Source organism: Lampetra fluviatilis, chromosome 1, assembly GCF_964198595.1.
Source record: "Lampetra fluviatilis chromosome 1, kcLamFluv1.1, whole genome shotgun sequence".
NCBI classification, from domain to species: domain Eukaryota; kingdom Metazoa; phylum Chordata; class Hyperoartia; order Petromyzontiformes; family Petromyzontidae; genus Lampetra; species Lampetra fluviatilis.
In genome coordinates, this window is record NC_136275.1 from 16711560 (window position 1) to 16735720 (window position 24161).

Here is a 24161-nt window from a genome sequence, read left to right on the forward strand (position 1 = left end):
AACATTTAGGCTGGCCTGCCTACGATCAATCCTGGGTTTATCCCGGCTGGATTGTGTGAGGAGCTCACAAATCCTTGAAAGATCTGGACAAAGTTCCATCGGTGAGCTCCTCTGGCAGGCAAGGCTGCATTGGCTGGGCCATGTAGCCCGCATGCCCAATCACCGCATGCCCAAACAGCTTTTGTTCGGCTGGGTCGAGGGGGCTAAACGGGCGTGGCACGGGCTAGAAAAGAGATGGAGTGATGTGGTACAGGAGGATGTGGAGCTGAGTGGACTTGCCGATGACTGGTACCAGCGGTGTCAAGATCGGCCTCTGTGGAGGAGGCTTGTGAAGGACGCTACTGGGCAGTTGGAGGAAGTCGCCCTCCAACAACAAGGGAGGACAGAGGAGCAACACTCACAACAATGAGCAGAGCGCCAGGTGGCTAAAGCAAAGCAAGTTGGCACAGTAACGGGCACAGGTGGTCCATCAGCCAGTCATCTCAGTCAGCCGACCCGTGGCACCTGGGTCTGCCCTGTGACCTACTGCCAGTGGGAGTTCGACACTTCACGTGGCCTCAAGGTGCACATAGCCTGGCACAAGCGTCGTGGTGACGTCACCGCCACTTAGTGGCGAATGGCGATTGTTGTTGTGTGTATACGTCGATGTGTGTGTGTGCAAATCGCTGTGTGTGTGTCAGTCGATGTGTGTGTGTTAGTCAATGTGTGTGCATGGTGTGTGTGTGTAGTAATTTTTACAATAATGTGTGTCTAATTACATGTGTGCGTGTGAGTCAATGTGCGTGTCTGCGTCGATGTGTGTGTGTAAGTCGATGTGTGTGTGTGAGTCGATGTCTGTGTGTAAGTCGATGTGTGTGCGTGGGTTCATGTGTGTGTTTAAATCCATGTGTTTGTGTCTTAGTCGATGTGTGTGTGTGGGTGTAAGTCCATATGTGTGTGTGTAGGTCGATGTGTGTGTGACTCTATGTATGTGTGTGTGTGAGTCGATGTGTGTGTGTAATTCTACGTGTGTGTGTGAGAGTCGATGTGTTTGTGTAACTCCATGTGTGTGTGTCTAAAGTCAATGTCTGTGTGTTACTCCTTGTGCGTGTGTGTAAGTAGATGTCTGTGTGTTTGATTCCATGTGTGTGTGTGGAAGTCGATGTGTTTGTGTGTGTGGGTCGATGTCTGTGTGTGTGTAAGTCGATGTGTGTGTGTGTCTTTTTCGCCCGGGCAACGCCGGGTACTTCCCGCTAGTACATTATATAACGTGGCTAAATTGGTGCAAAGCAATACTATAATTAGCATTGGCAGAAGCCCTACCACCTGCTGTAGAATATTCACCACAAGTGTGCACGAGCGATTGCGTATTTGTAGACAACGCAATTTTCTCGGATCTGTTTGTCCACATGTGTAAGAACGCACTCGGTTTACAGCGTCATGCTGAGGTGTGGCTGCGCATGGACGTTTTGCGAATTCCACTTCACACTGGGCATAGGTGTGTAGTGACTGTGCTTGTCACTGTATGGTGCCGGGGCTTACGAAGCCACGGCGGGTAAGGTGTTGTCATTATGGGCAGCCCGGGTTATGGGATGTAGTACCAGCCCTAGCGGGGCTTGTGTGAGTGCTGGTTAGCGCGGGGGCACCACGAGCAGTGTGCAGTGCGGGTTCCCGGTGAGGGAGCGAGAGGGAGCGTCTGCCAGCCAGGGTCTCCTTGTGGGCATGATACTCTGGTTGACCTGCTATCACGTGAACGGATGATATTTGAGGGGGGGCACCGGTGGACGGGAGCCGTGGGGCGGTCACGTGGTCCAAAGGAGCTCTCGGGAATCTTCGAGAAGGAGTTCGAGAGACCTGGAAGGTGGGCGGGGCGAAGGGTGGAGCCAGCCCCAGTCCAGGGGCATATAACGAGGACCCCGTGAGGAGCTCGAGGTTCTTCGTGTGCTGATGTTACGAAGATCCACGTCGGGGAGAAGACGCCTCTAGCCACGCGTTCCGGGACCCAGCTTGTGGTCCGGACTGGGATAGCGAACCATGTCTAGTTCTGCCGTAGCGTGGTTAGATCGGCATTCGAGACCCGAGTGTAGATTGTGCTTTGTTACGTACTGTTGTGTAAATAAATAGTGTTGCTCCTAAGATAACGTATGTGACTCAGTTGGACTCACTCCAGGTGTATACTGTGTATGCTCTGTTGCGGAGCGCCATGTCATTGGTCACCTCCGTTCTGTCTCCACATACAAATAAAACTAATTTTTAGTCCGTAGGTTCGCTTTTCACACCAATATTATCCAGCATTATTCTTCATGGAGAACAATAACGGAGTGGCAGCCAAGGAATGGAACGCGTCCCAGAGTAAGGCCACCGATGAGATGGAACGACCGAATCAGCGCGTGCCTAGGTGTTACGTGGATTGTTGCATCGCAGAATGGATTTGGGAGGCATTCATCCAGCAGTGGATAGTCCATGGTTGATAATATAGAATGCTTATTCAGCATTATCTGTTTAAGCAAGATAATCCTGGCCCAGATTTCAAAATTATAGGCGATCCAAGTTCGATTCCCGCTCACGGCCAACACAAGTGACGAATATCTGAACCAGTCTTGGGCCTCCCCTAGGTCTACTCAGACTCAAACGAGTATCTAGTACGATGTCTAAACATCGCCACTCGGGAGACAAAGGCGGCCGGGCGTGGTGCTGGCCACCCACCCCCCTCGCGTGCCGTGGCCCAAAAATCGGTTAAGGCTATGCAGGGGATCTTTGCTTTTTCAAAGGGTGGGGGGGGCGATGCCGCACAGCACACAACTCGAGTGAGTTATCTTGGCCACGAAACCCAAGACCGATCTAATCCCCCACTCATTTCCTTCAGCATCGCGGTCAAGCCAAGAAGATGACGGCTGTGCCGGCTCCCCTCGCGAGCGCAGGCACGCGGGAGGCGTGCGCGGGGGGCAGCCAGCCCTTCCGCCGAAATTATTCCGCGTAAATCTCATAATAGGTTGTCCGGGCTCACTCATGCATATAATCACAACGCCGTGCGCTGCAATTACATGCCCATATTAATGCTGGCCCCGCATTAATCACCTTTCAGGACATACTCAAGCTGTTGGTTGTGTAATAGCCGGCTTGTTTTGAACGAATAAATAAGGCGAGAGGATAAATTATTATGAAAGCATGTAGGAAATCTCATCGTATGATTTACGCGTTAGGATAAAAGTAACGTGGCTGGTAGTATATGTAGGGGTGTTAGAGAGAGATCCGTTATGCATGGCAGCTTATGGGAAACAAACACAGTGGGCGGGGCTACGTGAGTGCATGGGGGGGGTGCTCTCAACGACGTCCGCACCAGGCAGCCCGGGGCCCCACCCCTCAGCGGGGGTGGAGTATAAAGGGGGATGTGTCAGAGGGCTCGGGGCAGAATGTTAAAGCTAAACTAGTGAAGACCGAAGATCGTCTAGCTAGAGCCCTGGACTCCCCTGGGACGCCGCCCTTGTCAGGGCCGCGCAGAACCGAGCCAGCGGCGTGGTCCCGAGAACCAGAGCTAGTGCTCTGGGACTCCGGGTACCGTAGCCCGACTTACCAGTGTCGGGCCAGACAGCCTCCCCTTGCCCGTTAGTGGAGGACTAGGAGGTAGGTCAGAGATAGCTAGCAGTGTATTCCCAGCTAGCCGGGTGAGGGGGCCGATACCCCCTCTAGTATTGTATGTCCACAGTTGTGACTACTTGTACGGAATAAATACGTGTGCCTCACCAACGGTGTCCAAGAGTCATCAACGGTACTTCATATATATAACGCACAAAGACAAAGATCACCCGTATAGACATAACATAATTTCGGGGCAAGTGCTGTTAGAGAGCACCTATGAAGGCCGGCACGGCACAAGACTGCGTGGATGGCCAGCACCACGTCCGGCCGCCTTTGTCTCCCCAGCGGCGATGTATATACATCGCACAAGGTAATCCTTTGGGCTGAGTCGACATTGGGAGGACCCAGAACAGGTTCAGACAATTGTCTCTGGTGTCTGACCGTGAGCGGGAATCGAACTCGTGTCGCCGGGTCCGTAGTCCAGTGCGCTAAACCACTACGCCATCGCTCGCCACTGGCAGTATAACGCACACGCGCGCACAATGAACGATGCTTAGCGGTAGTTACGCGCACGATTGCAGACATGATGATACCGGAGTCTCTGTACAGCAGAGCACGTACATAAACACACACTCACACACTGATTTACAGACACATACAGTTACACACAAGACAGAGACACACACACTCAGGCACGCAAAGACAAAAAAAAGATGCACATATAAAATTATACAAATACAGAGACACCCACACATCGACACGCGTTTATACATACAAGACACCAAGGCCGTAGCCATGGAGTCAACATTGGGGGGGACCAAATCTTCCAGGGGGTCTAGGGGTCCCCCCCCCCAAGAAAAAAAATCTAAATTTGAAAACTAATTTCCTGCCTAAAATAAAAAAAATCACTAACACATAGGATGGACTTTTTTTTACAATAATGTCTAATAGTGTATTGTATTACATTGCTCTGTTTTTTCTTTTTTACCTTTTCTTGTTTCATTGTATGTAATGGCAGAGATTAGGGGTTAATAAAGTACAACCATAGCCACAATCATATAAACATAAATCTATGCATTGTTATATGAAGACAAGTCCAGATATTATGGCCAAGGTTTAGCAAATTGTTCTTTTTATTTACAAAGCATAGCAATTATTTGTTTATATTGTTTATAGCAAAATATTGGGGGGGGACATTTTGAGCATATTTGAATATTGGGGGGGGGGGAATCTGTCCCCCCCCCCAATATATAGTATAATTACGGCCTTGAGACACACACACACATACAAAGACATACATGTACAAAGACACATACAGCAAGTAAACTCCAGTGCATTTGTTTAACTAGGCGAGAACTCAAGAGACCAGGGTCGTGAGAGGCATTGGCAAATGACCTGGGAGTGACATACAAAAAATCCCCCGTATAACCTTAACATACTTTTGGGACAAGTGCTGTTAGCGAGCACCTTTGAAGGCCCGTACGGTACACAAGGGGGTGGGGTGGCCAGCACCCACGCCCGACCGCCTTTGTCTCTCCAGTGGCTATGTTTACACACCGCACCAGGTACTCGTTTGAGGCTGAGTCGACATAGGGGAGGCCCAGGACCGGTTCAGATGACTGTCACTGTTGGTCGCGCAGCGCGTTAACAGCTACACTGCTGCTCCTCGTACACACAGACACGTGCACAGACGGCGAGATAAAAACGTCGCTCAATTCTTCTCGAAACCAGCGCAGCGCAATAACAATGCAGCACGTGTAGCCAAGGACGGCAATACGGTTATACGGGGACGGGGGCACGCAATCATCCAGACGGGAGTAGCGGGACACAGGAGTTACGGGTGTGCATGGAAACACGAAGGGGGGCACAGTCACAGGGGGCTAGCGGACAGACGTACACAGATAGGTACGAGAGTAGGCTTGGGTCCACGTGTTAAGGGCGTATCAACAAGTGCGAGCGAGCGAGCAAAGGAACCATGGATTCAGTGCTCTTTAATCGATCACACCTCGCTGTCCACGCACACACGTACATACACACACAGCATACACTCACCACGGACGTAGACACACACATACACGGGCAGGTAGATTTGATGCGCATCGCTGCATCATCACCACCACGCCGCGTGGCGACCCGACCATCGCAGGGTCGCGCGCACGCACGCGCGCGCGCTCTTCGCCGTGACGGCTACCTTACCTTGGCAGCGCACCGCGGCGATCCTGGAGTACACGAGGAGGAAGACCGCGATCATTCCAGGGTAGGCGCCCATCGCCGGAGCCGTGAATACATGATGGATGTGCCGGCCCCGCAACAAACTCCCCCCCCCCCCAAGAGCGAACGTCAGAGTCGGGAAGGAGGAGGAGTAGGAGAAGAAGGAGGAGGCTGTGGCGGAGAGAGGAGGGGAGGGAGGAGGGGAGGGTGGAGGAGGCTGGGCTGCAGCGATTCTCAGTTCCCGTCTTTCCACGCGCCTTGCAACTGTTTGCAAGAAGCGCCGCTTGCATAGCGCGTGCAGTACGCTCTTTAAACTATACTCCGTGATTCGTTTTAGCCGGATCGGTCCGGAACGCTGTTCTGGGAATTATTTCAGCCACTCCACAATAATCTCGCCCAATTAGATCCTAGACCTGTTTCTATGATTGTAGGAATATGGGGTACAATAATATAGGGTTACTATAGATGAGTTAACCTTGTACTCGAGTGAAAGTACCTTACGCCGATAATCCCTACTCCAAGCCAGACTAGGAGCATTACAAAACATATCTAGTGAGAATCGAAGCCCCGTGTATACCTTATGTCTGCAAAGCACATGCAGTATACAGACACCGTAAAGTGGGTAGAGTGGATAGTATTTACAGGGGGTGTGAGCCCTCGTTAGTTGACTTGGCGTAACGTAATCCTATTGCTGTAACCGTGCATGCGTCTATCCATGTATGTTACATGTAGAACCACGAACGCTGCATGACTTTGTAGTCCTGTGTATTATACCGTGTGTGTACGTTCCAATGGAGGCTTTTATTCAGCAGTGGATTGACCATGCCTGATGATGATGATTAATGGGGGTGATGTCATATGGTGTATGGAATGTGCGCGGGTTGTATTACAGTATCTATGATTCATCATCGATGTATGTTTTTGGTCATCGCGTGAGTACAATGCAATGTGTGTCGTACACCCTCATCCACCCGCACAGTCAAATACATAGACTTGTCACGTGAACAAACAGACCAATTTATTATTGCACACCGATATGTTGAAGATCAATTCACAACAAATAACAATTAAGATCGACGTGTCTCGCTGGTAATTACATCCGGCATCATCAGGCGATTTCCAGAGTTTTAACTCCTACACTGCAGGAGTGTTAAAGTTGCAGTATCTCTCAGATACTGACATAAATGTTATGACTGCTTACATCTCATGCGCTCATTTCCGTCTCAATGAACCGGGGATGCTATATGTATGTTGTACTTCTTTCGCACCGTATGTAGCCAACCGTGGTCATCGGAGGTGCCATGTTAACCGTTTCGTTTTAATGAGCAGTTGGTTCAGCATATAAAGATGTTCACCAACATTAAATCAGCGCGCTTCACAGGTGAATAAATGCACGACATAACGATCCAAACGCTCATTCATTCATGCGCTTCATTGATAAAAAAAAAGAACCTGCAGGTGAGAGCGCGCATTGAGACAAACCAGCTCCGGTTCAACAAAAGAGACCTGGGGACAAAGTAACACAGTACACGCCGACTCCACATCCTCCCCCTCCCATTCAACGACGGGAAGTGCACATCGTCAGCAGCAGTCATTGTCAATCCACTGCTGCATGAATGCCTCTCTCCCAAGCCATCTTATGTCATCTCTCAGCTTCCTGTGATGTAACAATCCATCTAGTTCCTGGACGCGAGCTGCGTGTTATCCACCGATCGCTGACCACTGCACGTGTACGTATCTCTCTTGAAAGGGAAATTTTTTTGGTCTCAACTTGGCGTTGTATTCATGTTTAGCAGTGGTCTTCAATGCAAGGCCTGCGGGCCACTGATGGCCTTTAGTGCGGCTCCTGACGTGTGGTCCCCGACAATACACAATATGTGAAAACACCCCCTCAGTGCCGGATTAAGCTAGTGCGGGGCCTGTAGCATATGCTATAAAGGGGCCCTAAATAAAAAAACACGTAAATATTAAAAGACATAATTGTTTAACTTGCATAGTAAAGTGATTGTATTATTTAATTTGCTATACAGCCAGATAATACAACAAATCGCTAACCTTAAACACCCAGTCGTTCATAAAAGTTGAAGGCAGTATAGTACTATAGTAATAGAGCAAGTGCAGAATCACTGAACCAGAATTGATAGCTTGAAAGCATTTAGCGCGGTGCCCTTGAAAGTGCGGGGCCCGTAGCATATGCTACTTTTGTCACTAAAATAATCCGGCACTGCCCCCCCCCATCAACATCATGCTGTCAAACCCCAATGGTTTGAAATGTGTGGCGGCCCTCAGACTGATGATGTCTTATCAGCGAAAGTGGCCCCCCTCTGTAAATTAGTGAAGAACACCGATGTTAAGTATAGTGAAATCTATACGTGTACAGAAATACATGCATTTGCGTATTGTGCATTAATAGTTACAAATTAAATCATTCCCACTAATTTGTAAATCCAACATTGCATGGGTATGATTGCTTGACCATATTTCACTACGCTGGTCAGTGCCAGGTTGGGGAACGAAGATGCCCAGGAAGCGGCTCAGACTTCACTCGCCGCCACTAATGTTGGCCGCGTCTGGGAATCAAACTCGGGTAGAGAGGTTCATAGCAAACCCACTGCGCCACTGCACCACCCCCGTATTATCACTTGTCGACTGTTCAATGGATTTTCAATCAACATTTGTCATCACACGCGCTAGTTCTGCTTCACGAAGCGTTCTCTCTCATCACATTTCGAATCCAAATAGCTCTTCTCAGTGGGATAAATGATACAATTGAGAGCTCTTACAGTAAGTCTCGCACAAATCAGAGCACCCGAATAACATGTTATTACAAATCCCAATAAACGACACAATAGTTCAATAAGCGTCACGTCACGCGATGAATTACGTTCAGAACTGTATCTTCAGAAGTAGTTATTTATCATCAGCCCCTGAGTTTGCGAGCGGTCTGTGCTAAATAATATCACAAAACTGCTTTTGAGATCCATTCAATTGCCTATATTATCCACACTAGATGTCTTGGCATTGTTGTGCGCTGCTTTGCACCACTATCCGAGTAGTTAACCTCGCATTCAATAAACCTTCAGAGCCAGGGTGAACATCCGACTCCAACGTATTTAATGAATAGAATGAGGTAAAACTGATGGAAAAACACAGCACGAAATACAGCATCTGTTAATAATTGCAATAGCAATACAATGAACACTGGAGCATCATAACATTGTCTCAGATAACATGAATCTCAACAATAGGTCCTGGATGGACCAGGCACCTGCATTAGCACTGAATAGCTATACAAGATAATAAGCTAATGTGTTAAATAAGGTCACTTTGTGTAATCACCATACTGCAGCCTAAATGTACAGTGCTGCTCAAGAACGCATTAAAGTTACATGGGCACAAGTCTGGCTCGACTTATCCAACTACAAGTAACATTCACAATAATGCAAGTGGCAGGCTTCGTTGTTAACTAGACCTCATATTTGTCATAACAATTTAAAAGCATAAAGGCATTTACAGCATAATAACGGCAATCCTAACATTATAACAACATTCCCAGTATTATAAGAACATAAACGAACATACAGACAATGCTTCTTAAAGTCCCACAATGAACCGATGCACCTGTCTTATCTGAGACAATATTTGTGCCTCCATTTTGTACTCTGTGGGATGGCTGAAACGCCTACCTCGTGGCTTAGAGAACCTTAAATCATAACTTCCTGGCCACGTGACCAAACTCAACACCATATCAGAAAGTTCCTGTGTAAACACACCCCCACATCTGCCGTGAGGCAGAACACTAGAACTGGGATAAACCGACTTCAATGTAACCATATACATTTTACATGTAGCTAATATATGTCGTGCTGTCATAGGTGACCTGTCTGAGACCATCAACTCGCTCTACACGAGAACCACGCAAGAATGACAAGTGCATGAACCCCATGGAGCCTGCCTCGCCACGGGTCGATGGAACCCGGATTCGAACCCCTTGCCCTTAGTGATGCCGGTTCAAAGGTTCTCGTTTAGACCGATCCTGCACGCATGACCAGGCAGGTTGCCTCCTGGCGGCATTGATGCGAACCGAGTGCCAAAACAAAAAGCGTCCAATTATATTACCTTACGTCTTATCCCTTGCCAACAGACAACCAGCCACTATTACTACCCCTACCTCTAACTTTAACCAACTAACCAATCAGCCACCACTAGTACGAGCTCTACACTAAACCAGAACCAACTAGCCAATCATCCCACTAATGTCTTGTAATCCTAACCACCATGGTGGCGAGATGTTAACTACCTCGCCTGGTATGGAAAAGGTCGTGGGCTCGATCCCGACCCTGATAGCTGTATATGTGGAGTTTGCTTATTCTCCCAAGTCGCGTCTAAAAAAGCTCAGTGGGCCTTACCTGGTCAAATAAAAAATATTCTTTGGATCTCTCGGTAAAGCCACGTAGATAAAAAAAAAATTTGATTTTTTAATTCTACGTGACTTTACCGAAAGATCCAAAGAATATGAATTCCTGCAGTCATTAAAGTTTTAAGTAAAAAATATGAATAGTTTGTAGTTTATAAAAAAAATATATAAAGTTTCTAGTTTAATTAATACAAAACCCTATAGTATTATCCCTCTGATGCCCTGTAACCCTAACCAATTAACACTCGCCCTGTCACCGCCTCAATCCCCACCTCTAACCCCAATCCTGCCCCTTCACTCCGCGCACCTATTATTTTATTAGTTTTTGTCCGCGTTTCTATTTTGATTTTCGCTATGCCCTGCGCGCCTCGGAATGGGGGGGGGGTTGTGTTCGGTGCAGGAGCGCAGCGCCACCCCACGCGGCCGCTCGGGATCGCAACTCAACTCAGCCCGGCGCATCACATTGCGTCGAGGCATTGCAGACGCTGCCCGTGGTACTTGCCCAAGAAGACATAAACAAAACAACTCAACGCAATCGTCAATAACACCGCCTTAAAAAAGTGAACGGTGTATAACAGGCGACGTTTCGGACAATGGCCCTTCTTGGCTCAGGCTGGCGAAGTGAGCGAGTTTATTTCATTGATTCATGCATTTTATTAATTATTCATTCAGCAATCCGTCCATTCATTAATGAGCTAAATCGAATCCGTACATAGACAGATTATGTGGTGGTGTGACCCAGGTCACTCTTGCAAATAGAACCAGGTATGGTGGCCTCTGGTGTTCTCACCTGGTTAACAGCGTGAACTTGACGCGGCACCGATGTCATTTTAGCGACATGCAGTTAGGGTTGGTGGATCACGCAGAGATTGATCACATGCGTAAGCCCCTAACGTGAGTAAGCCCCTAACGTGCGGCACAAGGAGGACAGCCACTGGCAAGGCGGAGCTGGTTGTACACGTGGATTTTTGTCTCGGGCAATCACAGACACAATCCCCAGGCTCCCCTCCACACTCGCCTGTACACCATTCGAGACCACGAATCGAGGTCATTATTCTGGGTCGGGCGTCGCGATGGAATTCAAACATCAAGTACAATTACCATCCTGGCGCGTATAGACTTTGTTGCCGCTTTTGTATCGCGGGTGTCGTAGGGATTACGTAAACCAATTACCTACAAATCGAAAATAATGTTTTCTTAAACGCGCAATTGCATGTATAGTGTTCAAATATTGACGAATAAACTTCTTTATGAGGCATACTATATTTATTGTCTTTCTTTGCGTCACGGTCCCTAACACACAAGGGGTATGACGGTCCTCCTTACCCGATACCTAGGGAGGTATGGCCTCTGGACTCAGAGGGACCTATCACTGGTGACCCGCTAGCCTAACGTCTTCCGACTGGGACCTAGGGGAGGCTAACTTACCCGACCACTCGGTCTGTGGGTCTGGACCACTGGTTTCACTGAGCCCCAGCCCTTAGAAGGGCTGTAGAGCTTGGATCCAGGGTCCTGTCTATCTGGGACCTATTCTCCCCCTGACCACTGGCCTCACTGAGCTCCAGCCCTTAGAAGGACTGTAGAGCTTGGGGTCCAGGGTCCTATCTTCAGCCCGGGCTTCAGTCTTCATGTGGAGATAACTGAGCCAGAGCTCTCAGCGCTCTGGCTTTTATACCGGTTCTAAGCTGGCTTCGCCCAAGCCACGCCCCTTTTCTGGAACCTTCTGGTTTATCCCCTCAGGATCCGTCGTTTGGATCCGCTCTCGCCTCTATTTGACCCCGGGTATTTCCCCAGTAGGATCTGTCGTTTGGATCCGCTCTCACCTCTGTTTAACCCATGGCATTTCCCCAGTAAGGTAATACTGCTGCACCCTGTTGACACCCAGTGGTACTGCAAGTTACTGAATGGTGAGTGGCGATCACCTCTACACATGCATATATCTTGTGCCGATCCAGAGTATACTGCCGGATATCGCTGTAGATGGGAACCCTTCACTCATCTAAAGTTTGTGAGTTCAAATCCCGATCGTGAGGTCGACTCAGCAATTAGTCTGTCCCTCTAGAGTTGGCAACGTGAAACAACTTTGAGGAAAATCTTAATTTTAGAACTTTCGTGACTGCAGGAATTATTATTTGGTTCTTTCGGTTAAGTCACGTCTAAAGATAAAATAATAAATTAAATTAAATAATAGAATGCGACGTTTCGATTGCGCCCTCCTCTGTCTATTTAAGGCCACTCCACAGAGACGATCACCTCTCTCTGTTACCTGTGTTGCTCTCTCTATGTATCTTGGTGATATCTGTCTGCTAATATGTCTGTTTATAGTTTTCTGGTTAGATTTTATGTCGCTATTTCATTATACCTGATGATGATTGCTTGTGTTGCAATCGAAACGTCGTATTCTATTATTTAATTTAATTCATTATTTTATCTTTAGACGTGACTTAACCGAAAGAGCCAAATAATAATTCCTGCAGTCACGAAAGTTCTAAAATTAAGATTGAACCACTTCTACGGGGAAGTTTTAAACTTATCTTCTTTTTTCTCTCTCTGACTACTTGTTTTCTCTGCCTGTGTCCTCTCTTTGGAATGTTCACACTTAAATTCTAACTTAGCAATCTTTGAAATACGTAATCAACCAGGCTATGCGTTAATTGTGTGTTGACCGACCCTCTGTGTTGTATTACATTACATTTCGATATTTTGCTAGGTTATTTAATTTTCGTGTGTCCTCCTGATTTTCAGGCTTGCTTGCCGTGTCATCGCACTTGCAGCACCACGTTTTGTTGTCCACTCATTGATATGCTAATTTTTTCTCTAACCCCCCTCCCTCTCTCTGCGTCCGTCCTCCTCTGTCTATTTAAGGCCACCCCACAGAGACGATCACCTCTCTCTGTTACCTGTGTTGCTCTCTCTATGTATCTTGGTGATATCTGTCTGCTAATATGTCTGTTTATAGTTTTCTGGTTAGATTTTATGTCGCTATTTCATTATACCTGATGATGATTGCTTGTGTTGCAATCGAAACGTCGTATTCTATTATTTAATTTAATTTATTATTTTATCTTTAGACGTGACTTAACCGAAAGAACCAAATAATAACTTTGAGGAATTTCCACCTCACGGCCATAAAAGTACGGTATTGCTCATTAGACACGTCCATCCTTGGCTCCAGACACTTCCCAGACGTATTCATATCCAGAAAAATTTTGCTCAATATCGCAAGTAACTCAACATAATCTTATGAGCCTCGGGTCGCATCTCACTTGGGCAAGTTAAACATTAGTCCGGAAGGCCCTCGGGCTGATTGACTGAAGGGACGAAAAACATTTCATTGTTTTCTTTGGAGACACCGACTTTAGTTTATTTATTTGTTTTACGCAATCAACGGGTTAGCTTGCCCGCCGCATGTGCAGTCTCGTGTCTCACGCTCCTGACCGACAGTTCCAGCTGCTGTTATCACAGCTGCTGTCAGATGAAATCACCTCGAGAGCAGCTGTAATTTGTTAGACACGTTACGCGACGCAATACTGTGTGTAACATTGAAAGGATAACGCTAATGATAATACTGTATAAATTTACAGCTCGATAAAGGACTCCCCACGCTGATCTGGCAGTGAGGGTCCTTTGACCATACTTCACCACGCTGGTCTTTTTGAGTTGGTTATAATCGGTCTTAGGTTGGGCGTGTGGGCATGCAGAACCGACTGAGATATCGCTGGTGGCTGGGAATGGAACTCAGGGTTCGTCGCGTTGCGCACTAACCAATGCACTTCCCCGCCCCCTCCAAACAATAACCATATAATACCATGACAATTATTTACACTGAAACACCTCACTGACTGCTTGTTCAGGAGGGTCCTGTGTATCAGAGGGGAGCGAGCGAGAGAGACCCTGCGGTGATCACACCCCTTCGTCCACTCCAGTCAGGTGCGGTGGGGATCGCGCGCAGCGACGGAGATAAATGAGCACAGCAAAGAGCCTGCAGGAGACAGCATGGCGAGCATGATGCGGACATCAGCTGTGGAGCAGTGGCGTAGATATCAAGTGTGCAGACTGCACTACTGCATCGAGGCGCACGGGCCGGAGAGGGACAGGCCTTATAGGGGGAGAGGAATTGAAGAGGACAGGAGGTCCCATTTCATTCCTGGCACCGGGAAGTCCATGGCAACCCGCTAAGGCACTGCTGTGGAGTGTGAGTGGGGTTTATTCCAGGAACTCCGGTCTACAAACCCAGACTACAACAAAACATTCCATTGCCATTCGAGTGTTTCCAGCCACATGCACTCTCTGTAGTTTAGTGTGAGCCAGAACTGTGATCATCTCTTGCGAATGAGTCCAGGTGCATGGCAATAATGTGGTAATCATACGGAGAAGCTAAGGGAGTGAGCGGCACTGCATCTGACTTGCCCTTCCGGTACCCTGCCTAAAGAGTGAGGGGCAGCTGCCACTTCTATCCCTATTGCTCCCACGCCCGACTTGTGTGGCCACGTAGATCGTAAACTTCGTCAGAATTTGGAAATGTTTTTTTAGAAACCTGTGAGCAATTCACTGGAATGCGACTGAAGTTTAGCCTGGATAGTGCTTGAATTGGTGGTCACCATATAAAAAGAAAACTGATCTTATAGGCTGCCGTATGGTTACATTGTGGGCAGCAGTGGGCAGTCCCAAAAGTTACTTGTTGTACTATATTATATGCACCCACGTTTATGCTCCCGGAATTGACATATCCATATTAAGCAGTGTATGGTTCAGAGCATCACTGCAACATGCACGGCGTGGGGAGGCCCTCGTCCAGCAGTGTTTTGGCAACAGAGCCTGTACACAGTGTGCATTGTCGATGTACATACCCCTCTGGAGGGAACTCTCCAGAGCTCTTTCTAGGGCAGACCTTTCCACCAGCAGTGGCGTGTGCAAGAAATTGCAGGACAACACCTTTACCTTTTACGTTGTCAACTAAAGTTTATCCCTCCTGAAACATGTAACACGTCTGACACATTCAACAGTGACGTGCACTGACGTATCGTGAGGGGAGTCGTTCGATATATTCAATACCAGACGCATTCTTGTGCAAGTTACAAAAGATGAAACTTTTAAACATCGTTAACAGCTGGGCGCGCAGATAAGCCAACGCATGGCGGTTATCCAAGCGAGCAAAGCATGGCAACTCTGCGGTTGATACATCAGCCAGACAACGGCTCTCTTCGCGAGCTGAGTTCAAATCCACGACGCTAAACCGGGGGAAACAATGGGCGATCATCACCCTACGCAGCGCTATAATTATACATATCCATTGGTGTTAGATACAAGGTGGGTTTTTTTATGAAGACAATATGTGCTGCCTTGTTTCGGCGTTGATGCTATCCGGGAAAGCACCGGTGCCTCTACTATTATGATGATGATGATCATCATCATAGTCGTAGAGGCACCGGTGATGATGATGATGAGCCGTGGTCTATCCACGGCTGGACGAATGCCTCTCCCAACTGCCGCCACCCCTTTATGATCCTGCGATGAAACAATCCATCTAGCACCTGCACACGTGCTGATTTCAACGTTCCATCTCCGTAGGAGACCGACGGCCTCTCAATCGCGTTCCCTCCTTTGGCTTGTCTCAAACATCGACCATCACCGCTTCTGTCGACGTGTCCTGCCAAAGCCCACTTGTTTTCCTAAAAGTAAAACGTATATACGCAATCCATGTGCTCTTATTCTTAATTCCAAAAAGGTCAGGCGCAACTTACAAAAAGAGATGACACCTTAGCAATGCGTGATGCGGCAGTACGTACAGATAACTCCATAGTTGTACTATACTGCTATGCTCCCACATTTATGCTCCCCGCCTTCACCAACCCTCACTAATCGATGTGGTGAAATATGTTCGAATAATCCCCACGACCCGTGCGTGGCGTGGGGAAGGCCCCTTAATCCAGCAGCGAATTGACAAAAACACTGCCGTACACAGGCATAGTCATCGCAACTTCAGTTTATGATCTGATGGCCGATTTTGAAATCTCTGATCTGAACGTCGCTCACTTGAGCCGTACCCTAATGTGCATCCGAGGAATTTTTTATTTAAAAAAAACTGTCTGTCCTGCAGCTAAAGCAGTTTTACGCCCCAGCTACCCCCCCCGCCTACCCCCCACAAATGCGCACAATGCAACTTTGTTAGCCACGAAAAAAAACGCAACAATTCTCATCGGCCCCGCTTTCAGATGGACGCGCATATTCATCAAAGCCCTGATGCACGCAGTTCTCCGTAATCGCGTTGTCATCCCGTTACAAATGCGACGACGTGAAGTTACACGTGAAATGTGCTGCCCTTGGAAAATCGAAGCCTACAAAAGGCGAGGGCTGCGATTGCAGCACCACAGTCTGCGTTGAACTCGTAAGGAACATACCACGGTGAGTGTCATGTAATTACCGTTCATCAACCATCGTTATGTTTCTGGCCATTGTGTTTCCAACACTGGGACGTAAGGCGGAGCTTCGGGTGTGTGTAGCATAGTGTGTGGGGAGCGGTATTGTAGCGGTTAGCGCGCTGCGCTCCGAACCTGGCGACCCAGGTTCGCCGATCGCTCACGGCCAACACCAGTGACTATTATCTGAACCGGTCCTGGTTGATTCAGCCTCAAATGAGTACCTGGTACGGAGTGTTAATATCGCCACTGGGGAGACAAAGGCGGTCGGGTGTGATACTCGACATCCACCGCTTTGTGCGCCATTCTGGTGCTCGCTAAAAGCATTTGCCCCAACAGTTTGTTAAGGCTATATGGGGGTCTTTGTCTTTGGAGCGGTAGCGTGGTGGTTAGCGAAGTGCGCTGTGAACCTGGCATAACTGGCCACTCGAGTTCGATTCCTGCCCTCGGCTAACACAAATTGAAAATAATATCAGATTCAGTATTGAACCCTGCTGTGAGCTAGACTCAGCCGTAAATGAGTACCCGGCGCAGTGTGTGAACATCAGCACACTGTTGCTGGATGAGGTTAGTTCACCGCGCTGGTCAGTGCGGGTGGGTGAAGACGACTGAATGACTAAAAATCGAATTATGTTTTGAAAGGGTGTAAAAGTTGAAACGTGGCACACATTAATTCCATGCATAAATTAGAAACATTCCTAAAACCTAATATTTCGAAAAATGAAGGTTCGGAGTTTGATTGTTTTCACAAAAAGACAAAGTCAGATTTACGTTCTAAATAGCGTTAACTCTCGTGTTAAAACACCACCCTCATCGTCCATGAAGCAGATAATTACACTCTTCTTTCGTGGAGTGTGACGCTACAATAGATAGAAAGTCGGGAAAGCTCACTTCCCAGTATCAATTGCCTACATGGATTGTTGGGGCAAGTGCTGTTTGCGAGCAGTTAATTTAAAGCTGATTCGACCGAGGGGGAAGCTCAGAAGCGGTTCAGATATTAACAACTGATGTTAGCCATGAGCTGCCCACGGTTACTCGTATCAGACACTGGCACAAAGACAAAGATCCCCTGTATAGCCTTCACAGACTGAAGGCCAGGATGGCACAAGATTGGTTGATGGCCAGCACCACGATCTAGGGGAGACCAGTTAAGATAATCGTCACTGTTGGCCGTGAGCGGCAATCAAATTCGGGTTGCCAGGTTTCTTAGCGCTAACCGCTACATTACCGCTCCCCACTGGCACACTCACATGAGATCTCAGATATATAACTCTGTGAATTCCACTTCTGTAGGCCGTTCTCAACCGTTGTAAGTCGCTGTCACAGCCTCGAAAATTGTAACTGTTCTGGTTCTGCCCCACCTCTCCCAGTCATGTCAAGCCAGACCAGTGCTGTGGGGGCCCTGCTGCCCGGTGGTCAGTTCAAGCTCACACTGTGGGAGCAGGAGAACTTCCAGGGCAAGCGATGCGAGCTCACGACCGAGTGCCCCGGGGTGACTGAGCGCCCCATCGAGCACGTGCGCTCCATCAAGGTGGAGTGCGGAGCGTACGTATCACACCCATCACCGCCCCGCCGCTCACTTGGGAACATCGTGTTATCAGTGTTATTTTGCTACTACGATTATTTACCTCGCAAAAACCTCACAGAGTCGCGCGATCTCCGCACCTCCGATTAGCACTGGTGGCTACGTACGGTGTGAAAGAAGTTCAACATCCTTACATAACAGCTGAGCTGTTTTTAGCACCTGAAAACGCTGAATGTAATCTCCAGCGGAAACGCCACGCTAAATTGTCAACATTTTATATTGCTTTTCAACATTTCTCAGAATTGATGAGAAAAAATAAATTTGGCAAACTTGTATTTGCCCACGTGGCAACTGAATTCGATTGACCCTGTCGAGTGGAGGAGGGTTATAGTTCAAGATTGCCATGACACCTACTACACGATCTAACCCGAAGGCACTAATTATAAATCCTGCCAAGTTGTCGCAGTTGGGGGGGGGGAGCAATGATTGTCATCTATAATCCCAATTGAGTAATTTGCGGGCAAATATTTGGGCAAATTTGGCCAAGATGCCAGCATGGCTGAGAGCAACGGTTTCTCTCTCAAGGGAAACCCGAGCCACAAAATCATATGGTTAATAAAACTACATTTTTTGGTGATACAGTAAATATGTAAACGTCTAATATCATCCAAATTTACAAACCCTTGTAAATCGACTTCTGGATGACGGCCTCCCCATGCCGTTTTGGTTCAGGCATGACTTTTGATGTCTGTGTTTCCCCTGACCAGGAATTGAAGTAAAGTCACATGGTAGGAATTTTAATAGAGCTTTGAAGAGGAGTGGGATTTTTAGTTTTCAATATACCTATGTATTAAAAATGTGCTGAAAGCATTTTATGAGGGTACTCGATGTTTTTAAAGGGGCTCTTATACCCTATGTAAAAACGTGTTGAACCGCCATCCAAATACCTCAAAGTGAGGACTATTTGAAGTGAGCTGAGGGTGCCGCATCTGTTATGCACCTTCTAAGATGTATGGACATAACATTAAACAGCGCCTCCCGTTCAAACCAATTCCCAATTGACTTCGTCACAAAGCATGGAAAACACTAGTGCTATGCGATAAACAAATCCCAGGTGTGCGTGTATACATATATTGAGATTGACCCGGTTACTTGAGTTAGTTCAATTGCTGCCCACGGCTAACATGAGTGGTTGGTGAGTGATATCTGAACCTACCCTAGGTTTACCCCCCTCAGCAACCCGTATTGACCAACATGGTGAAGCATGGTCAAACAAACCCCATTACTGACACGGAATGGATAGGCTTTCATCCAGCCGTGGATGAAAAATGACACAACGATGTGAACAGCCATTGCCCTAAATGTCGCCTATTATATATATAGTTTTTGCCTTTAAGGCAATGTTATTGACGAATGTGTTGAGATTTAATGGAAAGGGGGCTGGCCACGTGCGCCGAGAGCCGAGGAATGTGACCGTTATTATGCTTAGCAAGATGAGACAACTCACATACAAACCTGTTAATCCGCTTTCCTGCAATTGCCGACAATAGCAAAAAAAGTTTTCTGATGTTCTATCCCGGCCAACGTCTGCAGGTCAAAACACGCGTGTGTTTCTGAAAATACATTGCATTAGAAAAGGCTAAGAAATAAATGCTCATGAAAATAAATTAAATAGATCAAGTCTCAAGCATTTACTTGAACCTATAACCCAACATATCATGTTTACGTTTAATATGGGCTCGCTAACAAAAGTCGCAGTATATGAGGATGGTCAAGAATAATGAGTGGCAGCCAAGTAGCGCGTCCGATTTCCACTGAAGCTATGGGACGATGAAATCGGCTCGCGTGCAGTACATGGCGCTATGTGGATTGTTCAACCATCGCAGAACCTTGATTTGAAGCTTTCGTGACTGCAGGAATCCATACTCTTTGGTTCTTTCGATAAAGTCACGTAGGTAGAAATAAAATAAAATCAATCATGACGTGTCGATCGCAACACAAGCGACCAAAGAGCATCACAGGACCGTGAGAGATGGCGATGGCTTGGGGAGGCCTTCATCCAGGCACTGATGGTGTGTGTGTGCAGATGGGTGGGATTCGAGCACCCGGAGTTCCAGGGCCAGCAGTTTGTGCTGGAGAAGGGCGACTACCCCATGTGGCAGTCATGGAGTGGTAGCTGCGCTTACCGCACGGAGCGCATCCAGTCATTCCGTCCCATCAAGTCCGCGGTACGATATCTCTCTCTCTCCATATCTCCCCTCATTACCCACCCCATAACTCCCCCTCTATCTATCTCCTCCTTCCTCACTATTACATGCGCATAAAATATAACGCTGGACCTGTTAGTGTGAAACGTGGAACTGCTAAGCGTTCGGACAGGCGTCTAAATTATTTGTGTAGTCCTGTCTCGTCTTATCGAGAATGATAAGTTGGGTTGAGGCTGGGTATAGTGCTTGGATTGGCGATCCCGGTGTGAAACAGGTTGCTATAGGCTGCTGCGGGCTGTTGAAGAGATGGGATAAAACTATTGCGCAGTGGCCGAGACTCCTGAACACACGGAAGAAACCGGGATTGCGTCTGGGGTAAAGGCACTGAAAGTAACGGCTGTTCAATGAAATCCTGCTTAGACGACGGATGTAAATAAAACATATTTATAAGATAACAGAACTCGCCAGACCAGACGAAAATGATTATATACCCTCGTTTACCTAGGAAAATGCACTGAACGTCCATGCTCTTTTCAGGAGGGTTGTGTTTCGGTGTTTGACTTTGTATGAGCTTAAACCGGAGAGCCCAGAATAAAAACCCGCAACGCATAGCAAGTGAAAAACACACTCGGCACTGCCATCTCCTGGTCACACCTCGTAGGCTCACGCAAAACAACAACACCTGACCAGCCCTGATGGTCACCCATCCAAGCAGGCGTATGCATCGGGTGCATGCATTTCTGCTTAGATTCAGAGGTGCAAGGAGGTCAAGCTCAAAGGAGACGGGCACATGGTTACATCGTATGACTTGTGATTTCCTTGCTTTTCGTGGATAAATTACAATAAAAACAGCAAACATTTATAACGTAGCTCGACACGGCGCGGTTTGGTTTGAATTGTAGGATGGGAATTTTAACGCTTCCCTTTATTACCTCCCCTTCCCCCCTCCAAATGCCTACCATTCCACTCCCACCGAGGCCTCAGCACCTTGGAAAGCGGCGCTGGGGAAGGGGGAGGGTTGGGGGGGTATGTAGGTTCTGCCATTGATACCGGTGTAGTCAGTGGAATTGCGTATTTACTGACATATTCTTTGGGTCTTTCGGCAAAGCCACGTAGATAGAACAAATAATAAAATGATTAAAAAAATAGCAATATCGTTATGAATTCCTGCAGTCACGAAAGCTTTTAGTCAAGATTGATTTACTGACAGTTGAATTTGGCCTCCCCTCCCGTTGGTTTTTTCTCGTGCTTTTCTCAATGCCTCCCCCTTTCCGTGCCGCGCAAATGCAGGCCCACGGGGAAAGCAAGGTGGTCCTGTTTGAGGGAGAAAACCTGCAGGGTCGAAAGACGGAGCTCTGTGACGACTGCCCTTCGATGCAGGCCATGGGCTGGAGCACGCGGGAGATCCAATCCGTCAAGGTCAACAGTGGCGCGTAAGCATCTCCACCGCACCCACTTGTGTGTCCACCCACAGGGACAGCGCACAGACATCACTCTTACTGCAAATGAGGTCATTCTAGCATACGAGGCTATCCTGGTCTCTTTGAGTTATCATCCGGTTAAACAAAATACACTTGGCGCATCGATTCATCTGTTAATATGTAAAATAAAGTTTTATTTTTCAAATCCTAAGTACCCGTCTCGCTCATAGGTCAGAGCGCTGATCTGGACCCGAGTTCTGATTCATGCAGCCGTCCCTAATTAAACCAGGTGTACGAGTTGATGGGCTCAGTCTCGCCAAAAATGATTGCCCACACGTAGAGCATTAAATACCAATAGGCTGTGCACTAAAATTTACTAATACCATCTCTGAATTATAATTATTGGTGTGACGATCATTACACTCTGGCAGAGCGGTGGGAACATACTGCAGCGACGACATGGACCAATAGTAACGTGAAAGGATCTCAAGAGCTAATGTTTAGCTTCCGCCAAACTCAAGAGGTTGGGCGCATTCCAGGTCATTCGATCAAAGGCGCTAATGATTCATCATTGCCGTGAAATTATTTCGAAGCGCTGCTGCATTTGGATGCTTTACACATTGAGATTGATCGTGTTTACATGAGAGTTATCGCGTTAAACAAGGAAATTAACGCAATCAAGCGATAAGCAAGAGACAAGCAGTAAACAAGCAGTAAAAATAAGGAGTAAACTGGAAGTAAACAAACATCAATAAACTAGAGGCCGCGTTCTTTGTTATTGTGCCTACGCGTGTTTTCCAGATGTTACTCAAAGCATCAACTCAAATGAAGCTTGCTCATGCTGTTCGGGTCGATCCAGATACAAGCACTGATTGTATCTGCATGCTCTCACACTCTCCTCTGCGTCCGGACCTCTCTTCCTTCAAACTCTGACCCTTAACTCCTAAACAAACTTCGCCTACCCCCACCTCATACTACGGCCGAAATCTCTTCACTTGTAACCACCCTGGCCCACCCAATTCGATCAACGCTACTGCACACCCCCTCCACCCACTACACCACCCACGCACCACGCCCACCACCCACATTGATCCACCCACTCTATTCACCCACCCCGACAGATGGGTTGCGTACCAGTACCCGGGATACCGTGGATACCAGTTCGTGTTGGAGCGCGACCGCCACAGTGGGGAGTACAAGAGCTACAGCGAGTTCGGCAGCCAAGCGCACTCTGGCAACATCCAGTCCATCCGCCGCATTCAGCATTGAATCGGACTGGACAGCCCCGCCAGTTGCACTCACCCCTGTGCCCTCTACCTACACCTGCCCGCATGGGGTGGGTGGTGATCTTCCCGAGTTCAAGGCACCCTGCCGATACACCTGCCAGGGTTTGTGGGTGATCACCTCCCTGAGTCCTGCCTGCCCGCTATTACTGCTTACATATCGCGACTTAAAGCATGCGGTCACGCGAGTTCAGTTCAGCCCCCTTAATTTAATTTGGACCAGAGCCGACAGAGGCGCAGTTATCTTTTGCGAGATCTGGAATAAAGAGCACACGAGGCTTAGACAGCCTACAGGTCGACTTCTCATCCGCAAATGATTTGCATTCCGCACAATACGAGATCAAACAAAAAACATTATTCTCTCCATGGACTAGAACTATCAATATCTACACCTTCATTATCCGGAGTACACCGGCATCGCCAACTGCCTGCCTATCTCCCACGTGGGGGTATCTTGAATGTCAAATCAGATTCACTTGAAACACCAAACGTGCCTAATTATGGTGCAATTGCCTCATTAGTTTGAATCTCAGTTGCATCTCTCGTACACAAATAACACAACAGAACACTCCACGTAGCATGGATGGAATGTCTTAACGCCATCATACGTAAGGTGCTTATTGACTGTTACGTGGTTTGCATTTGTTCCTTTGGATGATGAATGTCAAGATATTAATGCGTTCGTGAAGTTCAGGCGTTTTAACTCCCTGCAGAACATAACTCGCTGTGCGGATGGCATCTCATTATCTTAAACTTGAACGATCAAAAGCACCCACCCCCAATGCACGCAAAGCTTAAGAGCACAGCGAACCTTATTTATAAACACTCCTGGTGCAAATGCAGAAATGCAATGAATAGCGGCGAATTTTTGCACGGCGCCAATTAAGCAAATAGAACGCTTCAACGTAATTGGTAGCGGGCGATAGTACGAACTGCTGTGTCAAGACACTAAAAACGTGCAAGAAATCCCGTCAGTGTTGCATGTCACGCGTTAGTACCATGCTTGAGTGCTGCTTGCAATATATTTCTGTTATAACACGTGATGCTTAATAAAGTTTTATCAACTCACAGTGGATGAGCTTCACATCATTTTAAATGTTTAAGTGTACATTTGCTAAAA

General features: G+C 47.5%; 2 protein-coding genes across 5 annotated transcripts in view; one reads left to right on the forward strand and one right to left on the reverse strand.

The window, feature by feature from the left end:
- RECK (reversion inducing cysteine rich protein with kazal motifs) overlaps positions 1-5902 on the reverse strand; it is a 143837-nt gene extending 137935 nt beyond the window's left edge. For 2 of the 3 annotated variants that reach the window (XM_078857791.1, XM_078857783.1), the window contains exon 1: positions 5755-5902. In XM_078857791.1, coding sequence (XP_078713917.1) covers positions 5755-5827 — 73 coding nt within the window. In that variant the 5' untranslated portion in view covers positions 5828-5902. The remainder of the gene's footprint in view (positions 1-5754) is intronic. The other variant, XM_078857800.1, reaches the window with a different exon arrangement.
- Positions 2990-24086, forward strand: LOC144933269 (beta-crystallin A2-like). 2 transcript variants are annotated; one of them, XM_078857961.1, is made up of 5 exons: positions 2990-3928; positions 17976-18150; positions 20217-20358; positions 21628-21770; positions 22880-24086. In XM_078857961.1, the coding sequence occupies exons 1-5, from the start codon at positions 3835-3837 to the stop codon at positions 23025-23027; spliced, it is 702 nt and encodes a 233-aa protein (XP_078714087.1). In that variant the 5' UTR covers positions 2990-3834; the 3' UTR covers positions 23028-24086. The 2 variants fall into 2 exon arrangements, with proteins under 2 accessions (XP_078714087.1, XP_078714096.1); XM_078857970.1 differs by lacking the exon at positions 2990-3928 and adding an exon at positions 16420-16591.
- The last annotated feature ends 75 nt before the right edge of the window (positions 24087-24161 follow it).

Excerpts from the sequence above, each read along its gene's own strand:
- LOC144933269 (XM_078857961.1), top strand. The coding sequence starts at position 3,835 with ATGAAGGCCGGCACGGCACAAGACTGCGTGGATGGCCAGCACCACGTC. Across the intron at positions 18,151-20,216 it reads ATCAAGGTGGAGTGCGGAGC|ATGGGTGGGATTCGAGCACC; the intron begins GTACGTATCACA and ends GTGTGTGTGCAG. Across the intron at positions 20,359-21,627 it reads TCCGTCCCATCAAGTCCGCG|GCCCACGGGGAAAGCAAGGT; the intron begins GTACGATATCTC and ends GCGCAAATGCAG.